Raw genomic sequence first — 23036 nt, forward strand, 5'->3', positions numbered from 1 at the left:
GTGTTTGTGTTATGTATATTATATGTGACACTTAAATTATAATTTTCTATATTTTTCTGAAACTAGTGAAAATCTTTATGGCCCCAAGTTAATACTAAATTAATTCTTAATCCATACAGACACTGAAGAACACATCTAAATTAAGCATTAATTTTAATTTTTTAAATATACCATAGGCAAGTTAAATAAACTCTTGAGCTTCAGTTTTCTTATCTTGAAATAATGACAATAGCACCTGTTTTGCAGGGTTTTTGTAAAAAATGAGAAACAGTGGTTATAAAGTGCTTAGCACTGTGACAAAATCAAATCACCTATTATTATTCTTACATACTTTAGCAGGTTTAGCACACAGCTTTGAAATACTTAATAGATTAAAAACTAAAATCATTTTACTTCTGTTCCATAACTAGTGATAATCAGGAAACTTATTACTTCTCTGCTGATTATTTCTTGTTCTTTGCAAGAAAGACTAAAAGATATGCTTTAAGTTATTATTTCATGGGTATATTTGATAAGATTTATTTTGGTGAAGCAGAACTGTTTAGCTTTTGAATTAAATTAGCTGTTAAGACTTGTGAGATGTCAGATGTAAATAGCTTCATTCACTGGAAGGTCTGTAATTAAAGGCTTAGAGAAAAAGTTTATAAGCAAGATTTGTCTTCCATGTTTTTAAACCTGCCCCCAATCCATATTTAGCAATATAATTTGGAAATACATATCTATAACAAAATATAATACATTTAATTGTAGATGGTCAATGTTTTGTTTTATGCAAGTACTCAGTTCTGACATAAGACATAAGTTCTGACTTATGTCCCTGCTTTTGTGCAGTGTGGGGAATTGTAATAAATGGTTGTATATACCAATAGGTTGTGTGTTTGTTTGCCTTAGTTGCTAGGACGCATGTCTCAATTTTCCACTTTTCTTCTGAAGGTGATTTATGGATAATAGGAAATAGTGAGCATCCCGTAAATAGTATCACTATCAACTACGTAGTATATTCAAACAGTAGTTTTATGTGGGAAGATCGAATGCTAATACTTACAATATTTGTGAGGAAAGAGAAGGTGTGAATTCATAGTACAGAGCAGAGACTTTAATGTCTTAACTGCATGTGTTGGCAAACTAGCGAAGGCCCATCTTTTTAAATTTAATCTTTATTGTATTTTTTTCTCCATTACCATTTAGTCCCCTTAACTGTGATTAAAGGGCTGTTTAATAAATACCTTAAGCCTTGTAGACCATAAGGTTTCTGTTGCAGCTACTTGATACTGCCATGTTAGTGTGAAAGCAATCACAGTTTGTAAACGAATGAGCACTGTTGTGTGCTAATAAAATTTTATTTATGGACAGATTTAGATTTTGTGTAATTTTTGTGTCATGAAATATTTTTGTTTGGTTTTCTCCCCCAGCCATTTAAAAATTTTAAAACCATTCTTAGATCATAGACTACAAAAACAGGAAGTGGGTCAGACTCAATAGTTTTCTGTGCCCTGTTAAAAGGTGGAAAAAGCAAACTTGGAAAATTCATTCTTATTCTTTATTTTACTTTTATTGTTTCAGAAAAAGAATAAAAACTGAAAAATACTAAAAAGCAATCAATATAGATACTATTCCAAAGAAGTTTCTCAAACAAAAGTATTGTTTTCCTTGTCATCAACCAGTCTCTGAAGAACATGTTTAATCTTTGATGTTTTTATTATGTTAATGTTGTTAGTACTTAGTATATCTGCATTTGTTATTGTCATATAGAGACTTTAGACTTGTTTCCATTCATTTTTACTTGCACTAAAATAACCAAGCATGATTGAAACAATGACTAAAACTACTCAGAAACATGTATATACTTAAATAAATAAAGTAAAAATATATATAGTTTTGTTTAGGTAATGAACTAAATTATTAAGTTCACAGTTGTGAGGTTTTTCTCCTCCAGGGATAAATATCCTCCCTCAAAATACTTTTTGTTCCAATAAATGTGGTTTACAGATTATGGCCGAATGGGCCAAATCTGGCCTGATGCCTGTTTTTATGTAGCTCACAAGGTAAGAATAGTTTTAACAGGTGATTTTTTGCATTACTTTGATGCTAGTGAACACTAATATTGAACTCCAGTTAAGCAAAATGTTACTCCAACAGTAAGAATTTCAGCCTTATTAGCAGGAACGTGTTACCCAGTTATTGGTATATTCTAAATTTGTCAAAAATCTTATGGAACTTTGACATCCTCGATTTTGTCTCTTGGTTCATAAAACTTAATATATTTATTATCTGGCCACTTAAAGGAAAAGTTTGCTAATCCTGTCTCTTTGCTCTATTAATCATGGGCATACTCATGTACTCATGCCTTGATGTCTCTTCTTACTGTTTTCCATTTCCATGATCAAATTCACCTCTCTTTTCTTACTATTTCTTCTTAAAAGATAAAGTTCAAGTAAGCAATTTATTTCTGATAGGAAAAATACAAATAGTAAATAAGATATCGTCACTTCTAATTTTTTATTTTGGAGATCTGTTCTAGAGCGGAAGAGTCTTCAATGGAAAAGTCTGAGATAGATTTATAATATTCGGAGTCCTCTTAGAGTTCATGTGTTTCTTAAAATACTTCACAGTGGGTGTTGTAAGGACAGCACCATAACATATTGCGTGGTCAGGCAGGTACATTTCTTTTGGATTATAAGAAAAGTTTTTTCCTTTATCACAGTGCATGTGGGCAATAGGTAAGTCAGAAATGTATTTTTGTGTTGGAGTTGTGTAACCCTTTAAGAGAAGTAGACAGTTGGTTCACATTTAATTCATTCTGTTTTTATTGACCACCTTTGTGCCAGGCAGTGTGTTAGATCTGAGTATTTAAAGATAAAAATCCTTGCTTTCAAGAAACCTATGATCTAGAGGAGAATAGTGACATATAATTTTGAAAGAGAAGACTTGATATCTTGGGCCTAGTTAGAGGAACCAGTCTTAAACAGGAAGAAGGAGAAGTATACATTTATATCACAATAAATTTGTAGATGGGGAAAACAGGATGTTGAGGGGTGGGTATCAGTCTGAGGGTTTTTATTTCATTTCTCTTCTCAGAGAACTCAAAGAGAAATTTGCCCTATAGATTGGAGGAAGGGCATTTGAGAGAGACATGCTTGTGATTTGAAGAGGGAGCGAAGAAGAGGGAATACCAGAAATGTGTAGTGGTTCTAAACAATAAGGTTATGTCATTTATCACTGGTAGAATTCAGAAGTGCACAGCAAAGAAGGTGGGTGACTGAAGTACCACATTAAGAGTTTTGTTGGATAGGTATGACTTAAGGAAAAGAAAAAGGAAGTAAAACCTTGAGTGGTTTTCACAGGAAGAAAAAGAAATGAGGTTAAGGAACTTGAAGTTTACCAGCAATAATAAGGAAGTGAGTGATTTGGAAGGATAAGTGTAATGGTCAAGAGGAGGAAAAGTTTTATAGAAGCTAAAGTCTTAAATATACCATGGTTGTCTATCACATGGGTGAAGTACAGATGGACATTGGAATTGAGGACATTAAGAACTACATAGTGTTGAGATGCAGTCATCACACATTGTCATCATTCAGAATATTGGCAGTTTTTCAGTGGAGAGAAGAACTAGATGATACTAGAGTCCTCAATGAATATAGCCAGGGTGGTCAGAACTAGTGATGTCTAAAATGTAGAGAAAGTAATGTTATTGCCCGATGCCCTAAATCTCAAGAGATGGGAGATTTATATCAAAGGGTAGAAAGTGTAGGGGACCAGAAATGGACAAGAATGAAAGACAAGGTAAAAGTTCCTTATCTTCGAGTTCTGAAGTAATTGTAGTATAAAATAGTTTTGATGTAATGTAAAGCTCTTAGAGATACCTGGCCTAAGCTGGTGATTGAAATTACTGCGTAAGATAGGAGGAGAATCTTCTGAATTCTGGAAGTCAGCTTTGTTGGAAGCTGCTTGGCTCTGCTTGCCTTTCCAAGTATACCAAACAGTATGTCAATAGGGATTCCTAGCAATTTGAACCACATTCCGCAAACAAAACCAATCCTTCACTGACTATTAAGCAACTACACAAAGCAATTAAAGAAGAAATTCTTGAACTGGGTAATGAAAACAAAAAGCTGAATCCAGAAACTCCATTAACCATTGTTAGTATTTGGTTTCATGGCATTCTTAGTTTGGGTATGAGAGTAAAGAAGAGTAAGAAGCCCAAAATAAAATAAGACTAAAAATAAATAATAATTATGCTATTTTTGCGTAAATATTCAAACTAACCACATTTGGGTATCCCAGGAATTTCAGTTTTTCTATTAGCTTACTATAGGTGCTTCTAAAAGCTTTAATGTTTTTAACTGCCTAATAAGCAAAGAAACTGGTACAGTTGTTAAATCTTTACCTTTAATCAGTCAGATAACAGGATGTGTAAATGTTTATATGAAATTTTTAATTTCCCTTAATTTTGTTATAGAAAATATAAGCACCTTATTTACTTAGTAAAGCTATATTACATATAATGTTTAATGCAAAGATGTAATTACATGCCATGATGCAATGTATCTCACTCTTGCTGTCTTTTTATCAAAATATCTTAAACTTTTTGTCTTACCTTCCGCACAATACATAATGAACATATTGGAATTAGATTATCTCTAAATACAAACACTTGGATGAAATAATTTATATTTTACCATGTTGCTCTTTAAGAAACTTCTGGAAATCACATATTTATAGTGTTTTAATTATTAGATTCTCTTTAGGAACCTTCTAGTAACAAAACAAGGCAAATTAACTTTAGGGAAGAAAAGAAGTGATTGATATTGTAAAGAAATGGTAAAATCACAGCCTAGTTGTGACGTGTAGATTTATAGCTGCTGGCATTGACCAGTTTGACTTTCTTTAATAAACATCTCATAAAAGAAAATTATAAGTGAATAATAGTTCTTCATTATTACAGTAATATATGGTGGGTTTTGTTTTTGTTTTTTTTCTAGTTATGTTCATATCAGATAATGAAAGTTTTAATCCTTCATTGTGGGAAGAACAGAGGAAGCAGCGGGCTCAAGTGGCATTTGAATGTGATGAAGACAAGGATGAAAGGGAAGCACCGCCCAGGGTGAGTCTGCTGCTATTTATTGGGTACTGTATACCCATACTGTGCTGTTTGGGGGCATACAAAGAAATGTATGGTTTAATTCCTTGCTCTCAAGGAACCTGAAGTTTTATTGATTATGTATCATGTGAAATAATTTGAGAACAATATAAAATTATGTGATTAAAATCCAGGTTTCATAGTGTATATAAATATATAAGAGAAAAAAAGATTATTGTTTTCCCATTTTCTTTTTTTAAGGATTTATTTGTATGTATTTTAGGGATAAAGAATTCTGTTATGAAACTTTTGTCTCTTTATGGGATTGAGAATGTGTATCACATGACAGAAGTAGGAAATACCCATCTCTAAGTTACTTAAGGATGTAATTCTTTTTCCCTCATATAAACTAGCAGAATCCCAGAAAATGACAGGTAGGTTTTTGAAGTATTTAGTTCCCTGCACCTAAGGCCTTGTATATAAATGTAGGAATTTTATATGTGTCTGGAAAGATATCTACCTGAAAAACATAATCTGTTTCAAAGCCAAGTGACAGTGTTGGCAATATCCATGCCATATATCTCTTAAGTGAATATATTTATGCCTATTAAGAAAGATTTTAAAACAGTGAAATCTATAACTGTGACATCTTTGACTGTTGATAAAACCATACTTTTATTGAGTCTAAGTGCTTTCAGATAGATGCCTGTCATCTGTTTTCAGTTACCCCTATGAGCCAGATAGCCAATGTAATTAAGATGGGTTATACATTAAAGTTTGAGGTTAACATTAGAAATATCTATCCATATTTTAAATTTTGCTTATTTTATTTCTCTAGGAGGGAAATTTAAAGAGATATCCAACACCATACCCAGATGAGCTCAAGAATATGGTCAAAACCGTTCAAACCATTGTACATAGGTTAAAAGATGAAGAGACTAATGAAGACTCCGGAAAAGATTTGAAACCACACGAAGATCAGCAAGTTGTAAATAATGATGTGGGTGTGAAGGTTAGAAAACTCAATTCAAAGGAATTCACCAAAACCTACCTCAAGTTCTTTAAAATTTTAAATAACTAATATAGTGATCCTTTTTGTATACACTAAAATGTACTCCCAAATTTAGAGTGGTGTTGTCAGCTAACTGAAATAAAACCTGTAACAACAGTGAACTCTGTACTTGCTACTATTACTACTTCATTGTGGTTGCAGACTATCAAGATGGGCATTGGAGTGTCAGCATAACCTTTAAAAAATCATTGCCTGAACAAAGAATGAGATAATGAAAGTCAGAAAATTTGTTGTAATAGAAATACTTCACCCCCATTGATTCACTCCACCCAATACTAATTGTAAATTTAATTACTATGACAGATTGTGGGCATTTCCTTGGGATCTTTCAGAAACGTACACAAACTCCTAAATTATATGTTCCTTTAATGGACTTTTTTCTCCACACTATCACAGAAACAAATTTTATGTCACTAGAGTTATTATACATTTTAAAATGAGCAAAAACCCAATCTAACCATTTTGAATTTGAGCATGGTGAGCTAAGTGACTCAGTCATAAACATCTGTTTTGCAGCTTCTAGGATGAAATGTACCCTCAAGTAAATTAGAAAGTTTAATGTTGCTCATGGACCTTTGAGGACTATATGTCCCCACAATGAGGATTTTATCTGAGTGCTACAGATTTCCATGTTTGAAGTTTCCTTGATTTATCCAGAATAGGAAGATGTTAAATTACTTTTAAATTTTCATGTGAAATTTAATACAAGAACAGTTATAAAGCATAAGGAATATGAATTCTTGTTCTTCTCTTTTACTTAGACTTCAGAAAGTACTACCCCAGTAAGAAGCAAAGCTGAGGAAAGAGAAAAGTATATGATAGGAAACTCTGTACAGAAGACCAATGAACCTGAAGCTGAAATCAATCCTGGGAATCTTCCAGTAACTACAAATACTGCAAATATGAAAGCATCTGAGAACTTGAAGCATGTTAATCATGATGATGTTTTTGAGGTATGGCTTTATGATGATTTTGGGATGATCATAACTGATAAGAATTTTATATTTTAATGTTGCTAACTGAAGATAGGAGAGAATTTGCTATTGGTTGCAGAAAATATGCTAATACATTTACCATTGAGAAATTTCATTTTACTCTATCATTTACCACTTCAAACTCAAATTTTTGTACCCATTGTACTGAAGTGTTTACAATGTAAATTATCTTGCGGTGATTCTATTTCTAGTTCTGTAAAATACGTAATAGCCATTCCTTTATTTCTGTAACTTAACAATGACAAGGTTGCCATAGGTATACTTCTATTATTAAATGCTTAGATAAATGCTATCTAAGCATTTATCATTGGCTGTGATGCATTTTTTTCCCTTGAATAGCTGATACTTTTTTTTTTTAATAGAATTTCTTCTAGTGGATTAATGAAAGCTGTAGCTTTCTTTTAAAATCAGCTTTATTGAGGGGTATAGCTCACAGAGACAGCTCTCCCATTTAAATAAAGGATACAGTTTTGTGGCCTTTATTTAGTGTTCTAAAAGTTGTGCAACCATCATTCTCCACAAGCACATTGAGAACATTTTCATTACCCCAAAAATAAAGCCCATACTTTGTAATCATCACCCCACATCCTCTCCATTTTCCTGAGCCTTACATATTAATCTACTTTATCTGTCTCTATCGACTTGTCCGTTCTTGGCATTTCATGTCAATGTAAACCATACAGTCTGTGTGGTCTTCTGTGATTTTCTTTCACTTAGCATAATGTCTTCAAGATTATCCATATTGTAGCATGAATCAATACTTCGTTCATTTTTTATGTCTGAACAGTATTCCATTGTAATGATGAATAATGGGCATTTGTGTTATTTCTACGTGTTGGCTATATTGAATAAGACTGCTGAAAATATGTATGTAAAGGTTTTTTTGTGTGGACATACATTTTTTTTCTTTTCTCTCGGGTATACACTTAGGAGAAGAATTGCTGAATCATATGATAGCTTATGTTTAACGGAGAAACTGCCATTTTCATTCCCCTCATACACTGCTGGAGGTAATGGAAAATGGTTAGCTTGTAACTTTTAAGAGTCGAGTTCTGAAGTGTTTTTTGATTTACAGCTGCACCGTCTACTATGGGATCCACTAGCTACAAGTGGCTATTTAAATTTAGGTTAAATTAAATAAATAAAATTAAAAATTGAACTAACCATGTACACTTGCCATATTTCAAATGTTTGGTTGCCACTTCTGTCCAGCTAGTAGCTATCATGGTAAACCACACAAATCATTTCTATTATTATAGAAAGTTCTATTGGAAATCACTGGTTTATAAAAATACTGATACTGTGGATTTATAATAGCATCTTTATTCCTGAAAACTTAAATGAGTTTTAAGCACATCATCTACATAGTTATCCTGTGAGCTAGCCTTTTTTACAGGGAAAAACTCATCGCTTTTGAACGTATTAAATGGGTCACATCATTTAGTGTATTATTACATATGTTGAACCTAATGTAACAGTCTATGAAAAGGTTATTAGGTTTGTCCCAGTGGACTTATTACTCAGGGTAATTTCTGTGTGTAAGGACTGTTTGGAGCTATCGTGGCAGAATGGAAAAATGAATACATAAGAATATAATTAAGGTTAGACTGTGTGAAGTATATAAGAAAAGTGCTAATACAAGTAGTAAGGACTACAAAAACTTAGAAAAAGATATTTTCTGGCTACAAAAATTCAAGGATGCTTTAAGATGAAGGAGGCACTTAACCTTATTTTGAAATATTTCAATTAGCAGAAATAGAACTGAATGAAGTATAGAATAATGAGAGCAAAACAATGGTGCTTGGAAAATGAAGAAAGAGCATGTCTTATCTGACTGAATATGTTAGAGCTGGTAGTATGAAGTAAAATTGGTGGAGTAGATTTGCTCCTGATTACAAAGCACTTGAAAGCCATGCTCAAAAGTTTGGACTTAATGTTCTGTAGTCTTTAGGGAATCACTAAAGACTCTATAGCAGAGCGTTACTTGTGATAGGGCTGTGTATTAGAATTATTTGGCAACAGATACTAAATTCTCCAAGTTTGAGGGCTTTCGAGTAATGATAGTAGAAAATGCACACTGGAATTAGTTGCAAGGCTATTACAGATGTGATGTGTGAATACCCCTGCCTATAGGGAATGGAGAAGAGGGAATAGTCCTGTGACCATGCCTGAATGCAGTGATGATGCCATCAGCAGAAACAGGGGTATTAAGAGAACAAATAGACTTGGAAGGACAAGTTTGATTTTGGAAGACGGAATTTGAAGAAGTGACAAGACCATTGCGTAGACATGTTCAGTAGGTAGCTGGACATGTGGATCTTCAGCTCAAATGAGAAATAAAAGCTAGATTTTAAATTGGAGCATTGTCTACATTAAACATAATCATTGAAGAAAATCTAGGGGAAAAGAGGGAAAAATATGAGGTAACTGCAGGAAGATTAAGTGATGTGAGCAAAGGAGAAAGATGGGAGATTAGCAGACTGTGGTTCCCAGAAGCCCAGGTGTAATACAGTTTCATGAAGGAGAAAGTCTGGTCAGCAGTTTAAATGCTGCAGATATCAAAGATTAGAACAGACCATTTGCACCTCCTTGTCGCATTCATTCTGTCATTAAGTCCTGTTAATCCCAAAATTTCTGTGAAATTCTTTTTCTTTATGGCAGCCATCACGGCCATTGCCTAGGGACAGAGGCAGTCTTTTTTCTTCAGGACTGTTGTGATGGGTAGATTCCTTTCTGGCAGTCTTTTCCCATACATTCTTAATACCAGAGTCACTAGTTTAAAAGATAGTGTGATGTTGGGAATTCCTGGCTTAGCAGTCTCCGCTCATGATCAACACATACTTGTGTCCATATTCAGAGCATAATCTTTATCCTTTTCTGTCTCTCCGACCACCTATCCTGAGTTCCAGCTGCATGGAGCTAACTTGCCATACCTCTTCTTATTTCTATCCTTCCTCCACTCAGAATGTCATTCCTCTCTTAGCTTACCCATCAAGACTAAACTGAATTTACATTATTTGCCTGTTCTACTAATTAGCTAACTTTTCTGTCGCAATATACAGTCTTGAACAGGATTAAAAAACTATGACCTATGGCCCAAATCCAGCCTTTTACCCACCTGTTTTTGTATAGCTTGCAAACTAAGAACAGCTTTTAAACTTAAATGGTTGAATAAAAATCAAAAGAAGAATATTTATTTAACTTTTTAAGTATATTTTATTGATTATGCTATAACAGTTGTCCCATGTTTTTCTCCCCTTTACTCCCCCTGCTCTGCACCCCCCTCCTACCAGCATTCCCCACCCCCTTAGTTTATATCCATGGGTCATGCATATAAGTTCTTTGGCTTCTCCATTTCCTATACTATTCTTAACCGCCCCTGTCTATTTTGTACCTACCATTTATGCTTTTTATTTTCTGTACCTTTCCCCCCATTCTGCCTCCTGCGCCCTCCCCACTGATTACCTTTCATATGATCTCCATTCTGCAACTCTGTTCCTGTTCTAGTTTGCTCAGTTTGCTTTTGTTTGTGTTTCTTAGGTTCCATTGTTGATATTTGTGAGTTTGTTATCATTTTACTGTTCTTGATCTCCTTCTTTTTCTTAGATAAGTCCCTTTAATATTTCTTTTAATAAGAGCTTGGTGATAATGAACTCCTTTAACTTTACCTTATCTGGGAAGCACTGTATCCACCCTTCCAGTCTAAATGATAGCTTTGCTGAATAGAGTAATCTTGGATATAGATCCCTGTCTTTCATGACTTTGAATACTCCTCGCCAGCCCTTTCTTGTCTTTAAGGTGTCTTTTGAGAAATCAGCTGACAGTCTTATGGGAACTCCTTTGTAGGTAACTGTCTCCATTTCTCTTACTGCTTTTAAGATTCTCTCCTTATCTTTATTCTTGGGTAATTTAATTATGATGTGTCTTGGTGTGTTCCTCCTTGGGTCCATTTTCTTTGGGACTCTCTGAGCTTCCTGGACTTCCTAGAAATCTTATTTCCTTCACCAGATTGGGGAAGTTTTCTTTCATTATTTGTTCAAATAAGTTTTCAATTTCTTGCTCTTCCCCTTCTCCTTCTGGCATCCCTATGATTCAGATGTTGGAATGTTTAAAGTTGTCCCAGAGGTTCCTAAGCCTCTCATTTTTTTTAAATTCCTCTTTCTTCATTCTGTTCTGGTTGAATGTTTACTCCTTCCTTCTGTTCCAAATCGTTAATTGGAGTCCTGGTTTCCTTTCCTTCCCTTCACTGTTGGTTCCCTGAATATTTTTCTTTATTTCACTTTGCATAGCCTTCATTTCTTCCTCTATTTTGTGTCCATACTCAGTCATTTCTGTGAGCATCTTGATTACCAGTATTTTAAACTCTGCATCTGATAGGTTGGCTATCTCCTTGCCCCATAGTTCTCTTTCTGGAGTTTTGATGTATTCCTTCATTTGGGCCTTATTTCTTTGCCTTGGCATTCCAGTCTGGATGAATATTTCTTTAACTCCTTGATTGTTAGACTTCCATACAGTTTGATTTTCTGGCAGTTATGGTTGTTTTTGTTTGTTTGTTTGTTTTTAAATTTGTTGTTGTCTTTCTTTTGGTTGTGCAAGGAAGCAAAGTATATCTACCTGCACCTCCATCTTGGCTAGAAGTCCTCAAAAGAAGAGTATTTCATGATGTGAAAAATTAGATGAAATTCAGCTTTACTGGCACACAGCCGTGGTCATTTGTTTACATATAGTCTGTGACTACTGTTGTGCATGTGGCAGAGTTGAGAAGTTGAAACAAAGTATATGAATCTCAAAGTGTAAACTATTTACTGTCTGGCCTTTTCACTGAAAGTTTGCTGACTCTAGTCCGTATCTTCATTATGGCACTTATGAGTACCTGAAAGTCTTAGTACTTTTAACAGAATAACTTTCTAAAGCCTTTCATTTATTTTCATCATTAACTGGGAATAATTTGACATATACTATATACAATATTAAAATATTTTCATTAATAGGTCTTTCCACTTAAAAGCTCTCCATGGTAAATAACTTAGGACAATTGCCAAATATTAGAGAGAGAAATAATGGAGAATAATATAAAATTCTGTCTTAAATTGGGCAAAAAATATCATTAATTCATGTTAGCAAAAGAACACCTCAGTCCTTCTGATTCCTTGGAAACCAGTGATCCCTAGAGCAATAAACTTAGGAATTAAGAGGAGATTTTTGTTGGAACAGAGTTCTTTCAATGACAGCGATTGTGTTTTGTTTATTTTTATTTCTCTGACACCTGCCATAGTACTTGGCACATAGTGATGCTTAACACACTTAAATTAAGGCCTGCCCCAGAAAATTATCACATAGGCCTCTTGGAATATTGTTTATAACTACCATAGTTTTATTGTCATGTCTTTAAAATTTTTAAATCATTTACTTTTAATCACTACATGTTACTATAAAAAGGTTTCATACATGTTCTTTTCTCTTTAAAGTTCTTATGACTTAATATTTATTCATTTAAACAAATGAAAATCTGTTTTCATAAATATTTTCACTCTTTTCTCTTTAAATTAGGAATCTGAGGAACTTTCTTCTGATGAAGAGATGAAAATGGCAGAGATGCGACCACCATTAATTGAAACCTCCATTAACCAGCCGAAAGTGGTAGCACTGAGTAATAACAAGAAAGGTCAGCTGTTAAAGGGAAGCACCAAGATTAGACATGGGCTGAATAAAATTTACAATTTTTTAGAATAAATTTCCTTAAATGTCATTAAGTAATTTAAAACACTTTTTAGCAACACTTTTTAAAACATGTTTTTTGAAAGGTTTTCTTTATTTTTAGAGAGAGAGGAAGGGAGGGGAAAAAGGAGGAGAGAAATCAATTGGTTGTCTCTTACACGCCCCCATCAGGGGACCTGGTCTGCAACCCAGGCATGTGCCCTGACCGGAAATGAACCAGCGACCTCTGGCTTTGCGGGATGACACTCAACCCACCAACTCACCCTGGTCATGGCAATATATGCCTCTTTGAAAGGTCTCTTTCTTCTCTCTCTCGTTTTTAAAGGAAAATCTTCATAGACCTTTTCTCCTCCCTTATGCAGGTCTACTTACAAGGGCATGGACTTTTTACACAGGCAGGCCTAGCTTGTGATTCTATTTCTACTACTTATTTGCTATATGATCCTTGAGCTACCTAATTTTATCCATGTATACATATACAATTTTACATAAAATGAGGCTAATGGATTTTGTGAATATAAAAAGCACTGGTTTATTCAGTGTACTCAGATCTAGCCCAGGACCTCATGTACAATAGACATTTGTTGTTAATGTATTTTATCTATCCCAGAACTTGTTTTAAACCATCCTTCTTCCCAGCCATTCTTTCATAAAATCTCAGACTCTTAGAAATGAATGGGAACTTGGAGGATATCAGTCTCTTCATTTTATCCTTTACTTACTCCTCCCCACTAATGCCCTAAACATCTCTGTATTACCTCCACCAAATATTTATCCAATCTTTACCTTTATGGCATTAATGAAATTTGGTGTCAAGGGTAGTCCTCAAATAACTTGTATTTCATGATAATAATAGTGGTGATACTTGTTGAGTATGTACTAGTTGCTACTTGCTATATACTAAATACTTTATGTTAATATAATTATGACACTTGTCCCATGATACAAAGTTGAAAGAAGAGGGATATACCTTGGAAAGAATTTAAGTGACATCTAATTTAATGTTATTTAAAAAATTTATAATCTGAGACCCTAATACCTTAAAGTTGAAGTTAGAGAGCCTCATGTGCTGCTGTTTTTAACTGCAAACTCAAAACAGACTACTTGAAGTGAAATATTTGGAACAACAAAAATATCCTTAATTCAGATTCATGTGATCTCCTATGACTGTGTCTATACATACTATTTCTATGATTTGGATAGAATTGAGTTAGTTAAAAATATTGTTTAGAGTGTAAAGATATTATCTTTTTACCACCACTTTTAAAGATAACTACTTTTCATATAACCTGCCTATAGACAATATGAATATTGTCTATTTCTGTTTATATTCTTGTTACACACCGAAACATCTTACATATTAAGAGTTCACTCTTCAGCTCTGGGTGGTGTGGCTAAGTGGATTGAGGACTGGCCCGTGAACTGAAAGGTTGCTGGTTTGATTCCCAGCCAGGCCACATGCCTGGGTGGCGGACCAGGTCCCCAGTTGGGGCCGCTCAAGAGGCAACATTGTATGTCTCGCACATCAATGTTTCTGTCCCTCTCTTTATTCCTCCCTTCCCCTCTCTCTAAAAATAATTTTTTTTACATTTTTCTTGAAATGATTTATAAATGTGAAGAGCTGACCTTGTGAAAATTCCTTGATTTGTTTGGTGTTTGTTTTTTGATTGACTGCATTGCTCATTTTTGTTGTCAGAATAGATGAAAACAATTCTGTACATGTGCAATACAATTTCTCCCCCAGATAAGTTTACTAAGGCTATAAACTGAACTCTATATTTTACATTATTGACTTTTTAAAATTGTAAATGAATGGGAAAGCATATTTACTAAAACTAATTGATGGCCTTAGAAAACCTTGCATAATATAAACTTATCAGTAGTTCAAACTAAATCAAATTCCGGGTAAACCTAACATTGGTTATAATTTTTAAAAAATAAGATACTACTATTTTTAAATTCACTTAATATTTGTGTATATTGATGCTGAATTTTCATAGATGCCTCTGGTTGTCATCTTATTCATATAATTCTTTACCTTATATGAGGGATTATCTTCTGGAGGGTGGGCCCCTTGTAGTTTAGGCATCCCCCACTAGGTGAGTGTTCTAGGAATCCATCTGTATCAGTGTACCAGCTGGCATTGCTGTGAGAGGCTGTGTTTGACTTCATTGAATTTGTTTTTGAAGACTCAGCACATTTGTCCATTTCATGATGGGTGATTTACAAATGCATCTGTGCATACTGTGCTGAGTATCAAGCAGTTTTTGACCAAAAGCAGTATGACTCCCGTGCCCCACCCTCCTTATTCACCCAGTCTGTCTCCCCAAGCAATGTTTTTGTTTCCCCGGATGAAAAAAAGTCCTCAAAGGGAAATATTTTGTGATGTGGAAGAGGTGAAACAAAAAATGGCAAAAGTATTAAAAAGCATCAAAATTAATGAGTTCAAAACTGTTTTGAGCAGTGGAAAAAAACATCTTGATACGTGTATTGCATCAAATGGAGAGTACTTTGAAGGTGACTGAAGTTTAAACATGTAAGAATAAATACACAGTTTTTTATAAATAAATTCCTTTTGGGGGGATGGGGGTCTCCCCTTGTATGTTGACCCAGGACAATATAAATGCTATTTGTCATTACTGGGAAGTATTTCACACAAATTCTTGGTGACTTTATTAATGGCTTGAGGGTTTTTTTTTTGTTTTTTTGTTTGTTTGTTTGCTTCAGATGATACAAAGGACGCCGATTCTTTATCAGATGAAGTTACACACAATAGCAATCAGAACAACAGCAACTGTTCTTCTCCATCCCGGATGTCTGATTCAGTTTCTCTTAATACTGACAGTAGTCAAGATACCTCACTCTGCTCTCCAATGAAACAAACTCATATTGGTATTAATTCCAAAAACAGGTTTGTGACTATCTTAACAAAATACTTTATTTGAACAATAAATAGAGATAGAAATACAAATAAATGTATATGACCAAAACATAAAGGATTTCACAGATTAATATTATAGAAGTGATTCAGGCAATATATAGTTTCTTACCCACTTTATTATTAATTTAGCTTTTATACACATCCATTTTAGATTATTCTTTTAAGGGGGGGAAGAAGAGATTTAAAATATATTCTAATTCTCTTCATTAAAAGGTTGGACAGTTTTACAGTAGTTCTAGTTATTACAACATAAACAGCCTATTTGGAGTAATTCAAGTTGAAAGGAGTATTTTTAGGGTTAGAAATGAGAAATTATTTTTGAGTGATGCAGACAAACACTGTTCAGCTCCAGTTAAGCAGGTCTCCTCTGTACCCTTCCCCAGCCATGGAGTCTTGTGACCTCCAGCAAACTGATCATCCTCTGGGACTTGGTCCTCAGTGATGTTTCTTAACTGCTCTGCCACCTTGGGCAAGAACTCAACTTCCTGGGTGTCTCTGTCCTCATCCCCTCATTCCAGTCTGTTCTCTCTTTCAGCAGGATTTAAAGATCTTTTAAAAGCATAACAGCCTTTGTCCCTCTGTGTTCACATTTAAATCAAATGTATTTAAATTAAATTTTCATGAGCTCCGTGTCTTTGGCTTTAGACTTAAATTTGTAGGTCACACTCTCTGAAACAAGACTTAATTCCTCCAGGTTGGTATTTAGCTGGAGTTTAAAACAAATTTATTATTTGGGCTCTCAAGAGTTTGGTTATCAAAGTAAGACTACTACCATTTTACCTTCATGTTAATCTGTTTGGTTAGATTGCTTGATAGGAAGATTTGGGTTGCTACTGAACCCAGAGCTTATTATATGGATATTGCTAAATATTTTTTTTAGAGTTCAATTGTTCTTAAGTTCCAGGTGGCATATTTAAGTCAAATTTTATATGTATTGATTTATACTTTTGGAGATGGACAATGACTTTGGTACCTTAAAATTAGTTTAGCTGTTACATAGTTGTAATTATGATTAATCATTATATCTGTTCTCAGAAATTGAGGTTAAGACCCAGTATGGTAATATATTCTTAAAACCTTTTAAATGTTAAGATAATGATTAATTTGTTAAATAATATAATTTTAATGATATTGGCAAGTAGTAGTTTAGCATTTTCTAAATCATGTTTTTTATGTAAGGAAATAAAGGCTAACAAAGGGATATAACGACACCTTTTTGTGTTGTATCCCTAATCGTGAATATTATATGTCACCTAATGGGAAGATTAATATCAAGGAATATTTGTAAAAATATAACTTGAGGACACAAATATGTTTTCATATCACCAAATAGAAATAAAATATTTTCTATAATTTTGGAATAACAGATTCATAAATATTTCCCAACTCTGCAGTCACTTAATGAAATTAAATTTCATTTCAGTTTTGATCATTCATATTTTGTAGAGCTCTGAGCTATTTAATCCATCAGATAATTTCCTTATCTATATATTTAAATCTAATAACAGTTAATATGGTAACTATGGCTAATAATGTAAGGTTTCAGAATTATTTATAGAAATGATCTGTGCTCTTTACTCAACTATTCAAGTTATTGGCTCTTCTCCATGTTTCTTTCCCATCTTTCAAACATTTTGTATTTTGGCACATTTGTGAAGAGATACACCAGAAGAGGATGCATAATAAGTCCACTTTTCTTTATTGTTTAGCTCAAACTATATTCTAAGTGATTTATGATATTGATGCAAATTAATCTTGATTATAAATTTTAATATAATTTTACTTGTCTCCATTTAATATAAATCTCCCATTGCTAAGAAAACTGAGCTTTATGATGTTTTGATAAAATTATTTTTGTTTTAGGCAAGAAGATGAAAATTTTAATAGCCTTTTACAAAATGGAGATATTTTACACCTTTCAACAGAGGAAAAATTCAAGATTCATGATAAGAAAGATTTCAACTTACCTGAATATGATCTGAATATTGAAGAACGATTAGTTCTTATAGAGAAAGGTATTGACTCAACAGCCACATCTGATGAATCTCACAAATTAGACCATATCAATATGAATCTTAATAAACTTATAATTAATGATACATTTCAACCTGAGAGAGTGGAAAGGTCAAAGACACAGGACATATTGCTTGGAACGAGCTTTTTAAACATTAATGCTAAAGGAGAAGATGAGCACTTGGAAAATGGAAACAAGTGTCCTAATGTGGAATGCATAAATAAGGTAAATGGCCATTCTGAGGAAACTCCCCAGTCTCCCAGGAGGACTGAACCACATAACACTGATTCTTCTGTTGATATGGGTATTTCCAAAAGTACTGAAGATCTCTCCCCTCAGAGAAGTGGGCCAATTGGGTCTGTTGTGAAGTCTCATAGCATAACTAATATGGAGACTGGGGAGCTAAAAATCTATGACATTCTTAGTGATAATGGACTTCAGCAGCCAAGTACAGCAGTTAAAATCACATCTACTATTGATGGAAAAAACATAGTCAGGAGCAAGTCTGCTACACTTTTATATGATCAACCATTGCAAGTATTTACTGGCTCTTCCTCATCTTCTGATTTAATATCAGGTACAAAGGCAATTTTTAAGTTTGATTCAAATCATAATCCTGAAGAGCCAAATATAAGAGGCCCCACAGCAAGTGGCCCACAATCTATATCTCAACTATATGGTCCTCCACAATACAATATCCAGTACAGTAGCAGCGCTGCAGTCAAGGACACTTTGTGGCACTCCAAACAAAATCCCCCAATAGATCATGTCAGTTTTCCTTCTCAGCGCCTTCCCAGATCAGAGAGCACAGAAAGTCACAGTTACACCAAACATCCTGCCAATATGAATTTCTCTAACCATAACAATGTCCGAGCTAATACTGGATACCATTTACATCCAAGACTTGGCCCAGGAAGACACGGGGAAATGTGGGCCATCTCACCAAATGAACGACTCATTCCTGGAGCAACTCGAAATACAATTCAGCGACAAAGCAGTGTGTCCTCTACAGCCTCTGTAAGTCTTGGTGAGCCAGGTCCCACAAGGAGGGCCCAAATCCCTGAAGGAGAGTATTTATCATACAGAGAGTTACATCCAGTCGGAAGAACTCCTCCAGTGATGTCAGGATCACAGAGGCCTCTTTCTGCGCGAACATACAGCATTGATGGTCCAAATGCATCAAGGCCTCAAAGTGCGCGACCCTCTGTTAGTGAAATACCAGAGAGAACTATGTCAGTTAGTGATTTCAATTATTCGCGGACTAGTCCTTCAAAAAGACCAAATGCAAGGGTTGGTTCTGAGCATTCTTTATTAGATCCTCCAGGAAAAAGTAAAGTTCCTCATGATTGGCGAGAACAAGTACTGCGACACATCGAGGCCAAAAAGTTAGAAAAGGTAATTAAACATGAATTTTCATTCTCCTCCTTATGAATTCACTGATTTTTCTTAAAAATATTTGGCATTCTTTATTTTTTAAACAAGGTGAAACAAAATACTCTGAATTGTTGAATATATACTAATATTCTAGGAGTTTTTCCTTGGTACTAATAGTAGAGTTCGAAGTTCAGACTTGGCCAGTCTCAAAACACTGAAATGGTAGCATAAGCTACTTTACATTCTCTTATCCCCCAGTGTTTTCTAATGGACTTACATTCATTTTATATATTTGTGTGTGTGTCTCTTGTAGATCGTGCCACACATACTATAAATAATACATGTATATACATGTATCCCTCTGTTTAGCATTTTATGACTTGTCATCTATTAATAATTGTTGATTATATAAATATGTATACAAAAATAAGCCGTTTATTATATAGTTAACAGAAAAATAAGTGTGCTGTAAATGATAATACTTTGTCTAAGATTTTTTTTTCCCAGTTACATGACTAACACTGTCACTGGCACAGACGGCATCTGGCATGGCATTTACTCTTTTCTGAACTGCATTTCTGCCTATTTGAACTCATTTGCCTGGCTCTTCAGTAGTGTGCAGATGTTTGCTTTTTGAAAGAAGTTAAATTTTTTTAAATATCCTGTAAAGCTGATATATTAGTGCCATAGTTCTGTGGCCCAAATGTTTAAGGCATATTCTTTCTCTAAGATTTAGCTTCATACCTCTCAGTGGATTTTACCCAAGAATTATCTTACCTTTATTTATTAAATGTAAGATGTTTTAAAATAGCTGAATATATACAACCTCAGTTAGTCATTATTTTTAAAAATTCCTTTAGTTGAATTTTTCAGAAATAAATCCCTAAAATACCATCAGTACCTTATTCAGTTCAGGTGAACCTCTGCCTTTAATTGTTAGCTATTATGCAATGCTGTTTTCTCACCTTTAAGTAACTGAGCGGCCTCTAAGTGTTAGGCAACTTTATTCTCATCAATTGATTTTGTTTCAGCTGTAACTGTACATACCATTGGGGTGTTTTGAAATTTTGTGCTCTTTCTAAGGAATTTGGAAATTTCTTAAGCAGAGGAATAATATAGCTGTCTTATAAAAAATCTTCTGGTGATAGTGTGGAACTGGATTTGAGGAGGATGAAGCTACGTACTTCAGTTAATTGAGTTATGAGGCCGTCTAGTGATCCAGAAAACAAATGAGAATGTATTGGTGGAATTGAGAAAAAGGAATGAATTTAAGAGGCAATTCTTACTTTATAAGAATTTACTTCTGATTGGAATATTCCTATAATCAGTCGCTGAAGAAAAGAGATTAAGCTTGAGATTGGTGCCTTAAATAATGGGTTGTTGGGAATGCCATTAACTACTACCAGACAAGAGGAGGTATAGCAGATTTGGGAGAAATGATGAGCTTGTTTATTATTATACTGTACTATATTATATTAATATTAGTATTAGTTGAGATCTCAGACGTCTCTTCTTTCATTACTTTCCTGTCTGACAGAGATGTGCCTGGACTTTAATAAATAGGAAGCAGGTAGCAGCCACCTCGTTGTTCATTGTGCCTCTCAGCTTTTTATATTTAGAAATTTGTGTCACTGTTGCTTGGCAAGCACACTGGTAGTTTAAAGATGAGAATTAGTTTGGTGAAACTGAGAAATGCACAGAGCAACATGATTTAGACTTCAAACTTGAAAGCATTGGTTGACAATGATGGAGACTGATGGAAGATCTGCTTGCTCCTCTTTAATTCCCTTTTTGTCCTCCAAACATACTTCTGGTGGCAGGGTGGACATTTAAAAAATGTATTTGGGAAACATCACAATGCCTCTCCTACCTCTAGAGGTAAGTCCCCAGTTGCTACTTCGCCCAGCTGAGAGTTTAGAAATCACAACATAAATATATGTTGTTGACCCTTAGTTGGTTTTGAAACCTTGTGGTACTAACATCCCTCCCACCCCAAAAGATTACCTGGAATCCTAACATATAAAATAGATTTCGCCTCCAAAATCTCAAGACTTGCTTACAAATAAAATTTAACAATGAAAATGAATTAAAAGTTTCATTTCAAAGTTGAATTGTTACTAATGTCAGCATTTGAAAATATTACTTATTATATTTAACAAGCCCCAGGTAAGAAGCACCCAACCAGCTATGATTAAAGATGATAACAACATGACAATTTTTATGTTCACTTGCTTTTATACAACTATTGGCGTGTAATGAACAACAGTGCTCAGAACATATGCCCAACACTTAACTGAGCTCTGCACAATGTGTTGATCTGTTGTGATGGAGTACCTTTTTATATGGATATCTGTGCACAAGCCCGAATTTAAAACCAGACCTATTCTGAGCTCTACGCTTCTTAGTGAAATATTTACAAAATGTTGTATGTTCAAAAATGGAAGAATAGGCTTTGTTTCAGGTCTACATGCCCTTAAACACGGTCATTCCACTCACATTAACATGTTAAAAAGTGTGTATATATAACTATGAGTATAATTTCTTGATTTTTACATTCTAATCAGATGTTTATAGAATCTCTGAATTGCTTCTGCCAACCCCCTATTCTTTCTAAAATAGTTTGGAAAAGTATAGGCTATTACGTTTAGCGTTGTCTTTAGTCATTACTTTAGAATCCACAAAATAATTAAAAATGTACTTTGTAATTTTATAGATCCTTTTCATTCTGTAATGTTACATTAATGTTTCTCAATAGTAGACATCAACTTTGTAATCTGGAGAAGGAATATATTTCCAAAAAGTAACAGAAATGCTTGTTATGGCATGTCCATATCTCTCAATTACGTGTCATGCTCAAAATGTGGTTTCTCTCACTTCAGTCATCAGACCCTCAATATTCAGGGATATGACTAAAAGCATATGCCTGAAAGAGCAGCATCCTAAATGTCCATCAGTAAATTAGTGAATAAAAAAGCTGTGACACATTTACATGGTGGAATAATATGTGGCTGTAAAAAAGAAGGAAATCTTATCTTTTGCAACAGCAAGGATGGACCTGGAGTATATTATGCTAAGCGAAATAAGCCAGTCAGAGAAAGACAAATAGCATATGATCTCACTTTACATGTAGAATCTAACGAATAAAATAAACTGACGAACAAAATAGAAGCAGAGGCATGGATAGCTGACCGTGGTGAAGGGGGTTAGGAGGCTGGATGAAAGAAGGTGAAGGGATTAAGTTAAAAAAGAGAGATAAAAAGCACATTGACGCAGACAACAGTGTGGCAATGCCCGACGGTAAGGGGGCTGAAGGTAGGGGGAGGCAAGCAAAAACGGGGTGGGGTGGCAGGGATGGGACTGAAAGAGGCCTTGCTTGGGGCGATGGGCAGCGACGCAGTGTGCGGATGTTTTACTGAGATGCACACTTGAAACCTGTATGGTTTAACAACTTTGGGAATAAACAAGCAGAAATACTGAGAACTGGGCAGTGCATTTACTGAGGTACATTTTTCAGACAGCTGTAGGATTAGTGATTAGACATTTATATATAAATACAATATTTGGAAGGATTCCATCAATGACTCTTCAAGTGTAAGCAGCAAAAGGCGCTACTAACTCCTAAAATATAATAATCTTTAATATCTATTTATTAAATAGGAGAAAGCTTTTATATATTCACTTTTGAGGGTTTTTTTTTTTTTATTCTGGTAATTATAGAGCAGTGAAAGCCTTTTAAATGTTATATCCTAAAACTGTGTGTTCATGTTTAACTTTTCCCTGATGTAAGGCTTTTTTCTAAATGTGGAAGATAATTTTTAGAAATTACAATGGCCAAGAGCCTG

At 34.3% G+C, this 23036-nt stretch overlaps 1 protein-coding gene across 6 annotated transcripts in view; it reads left to right on the forward strand.

Moving 5' to 3' along the window:
• The window catches only part of ERBIN (erbb2 interacting protein), a 125308-nt gene that overhangs the window by 91268 nt on the left and 11004 nt on the right, over positions 1-23036 (forward strand). For 4 of the 6 annotated variants that reach the window (XM_054578427.1, XM_054578429.1, XM_054578432.1 and 1 more), the window contains exons 16-21: positions 4983-5104; positions 5919-6092; positions 6914-7105; positions 12698-12812; positions 15593-15776; positions 17670-19215. In XM_054578427.1, the coding sequence (XP_054434402.1) occupies positions 4983-5104; positions 5919-6092; positions 6914-7105; positions 12698-12812; positions 15593-15776; positions 17670-19215 (2333 nt within the window). The remainder of the gene's footprint in view (positions 1-4982; positions 5105-5918; positions 6093-6913; positions 7106-12697; positions 12813-15592; positions 15777-17669; positions 19216-23036) is intronic. The other 2 variants (XM_054578428.1, XM_054578430.1) reach the window with 1 other exon arrangement.

Source organism: Pteronotus mesoamericanus, unplaced genomic scaffold (assembly GCF_021234165.1).
Source record: "Pteronotus mesoamericanus isolate MK-2021 breed Mesoamerican mustached bat unplaced genomic scaffold, CSHL_Meso_final contig_50, whole genome shotgun sequence".
NCBI lineage: Eukaryota > Metazoa > Chordata > Mammalia > Chiroptera > Mormoopidae > Pteronotus > Pteronotus mesoamericanus.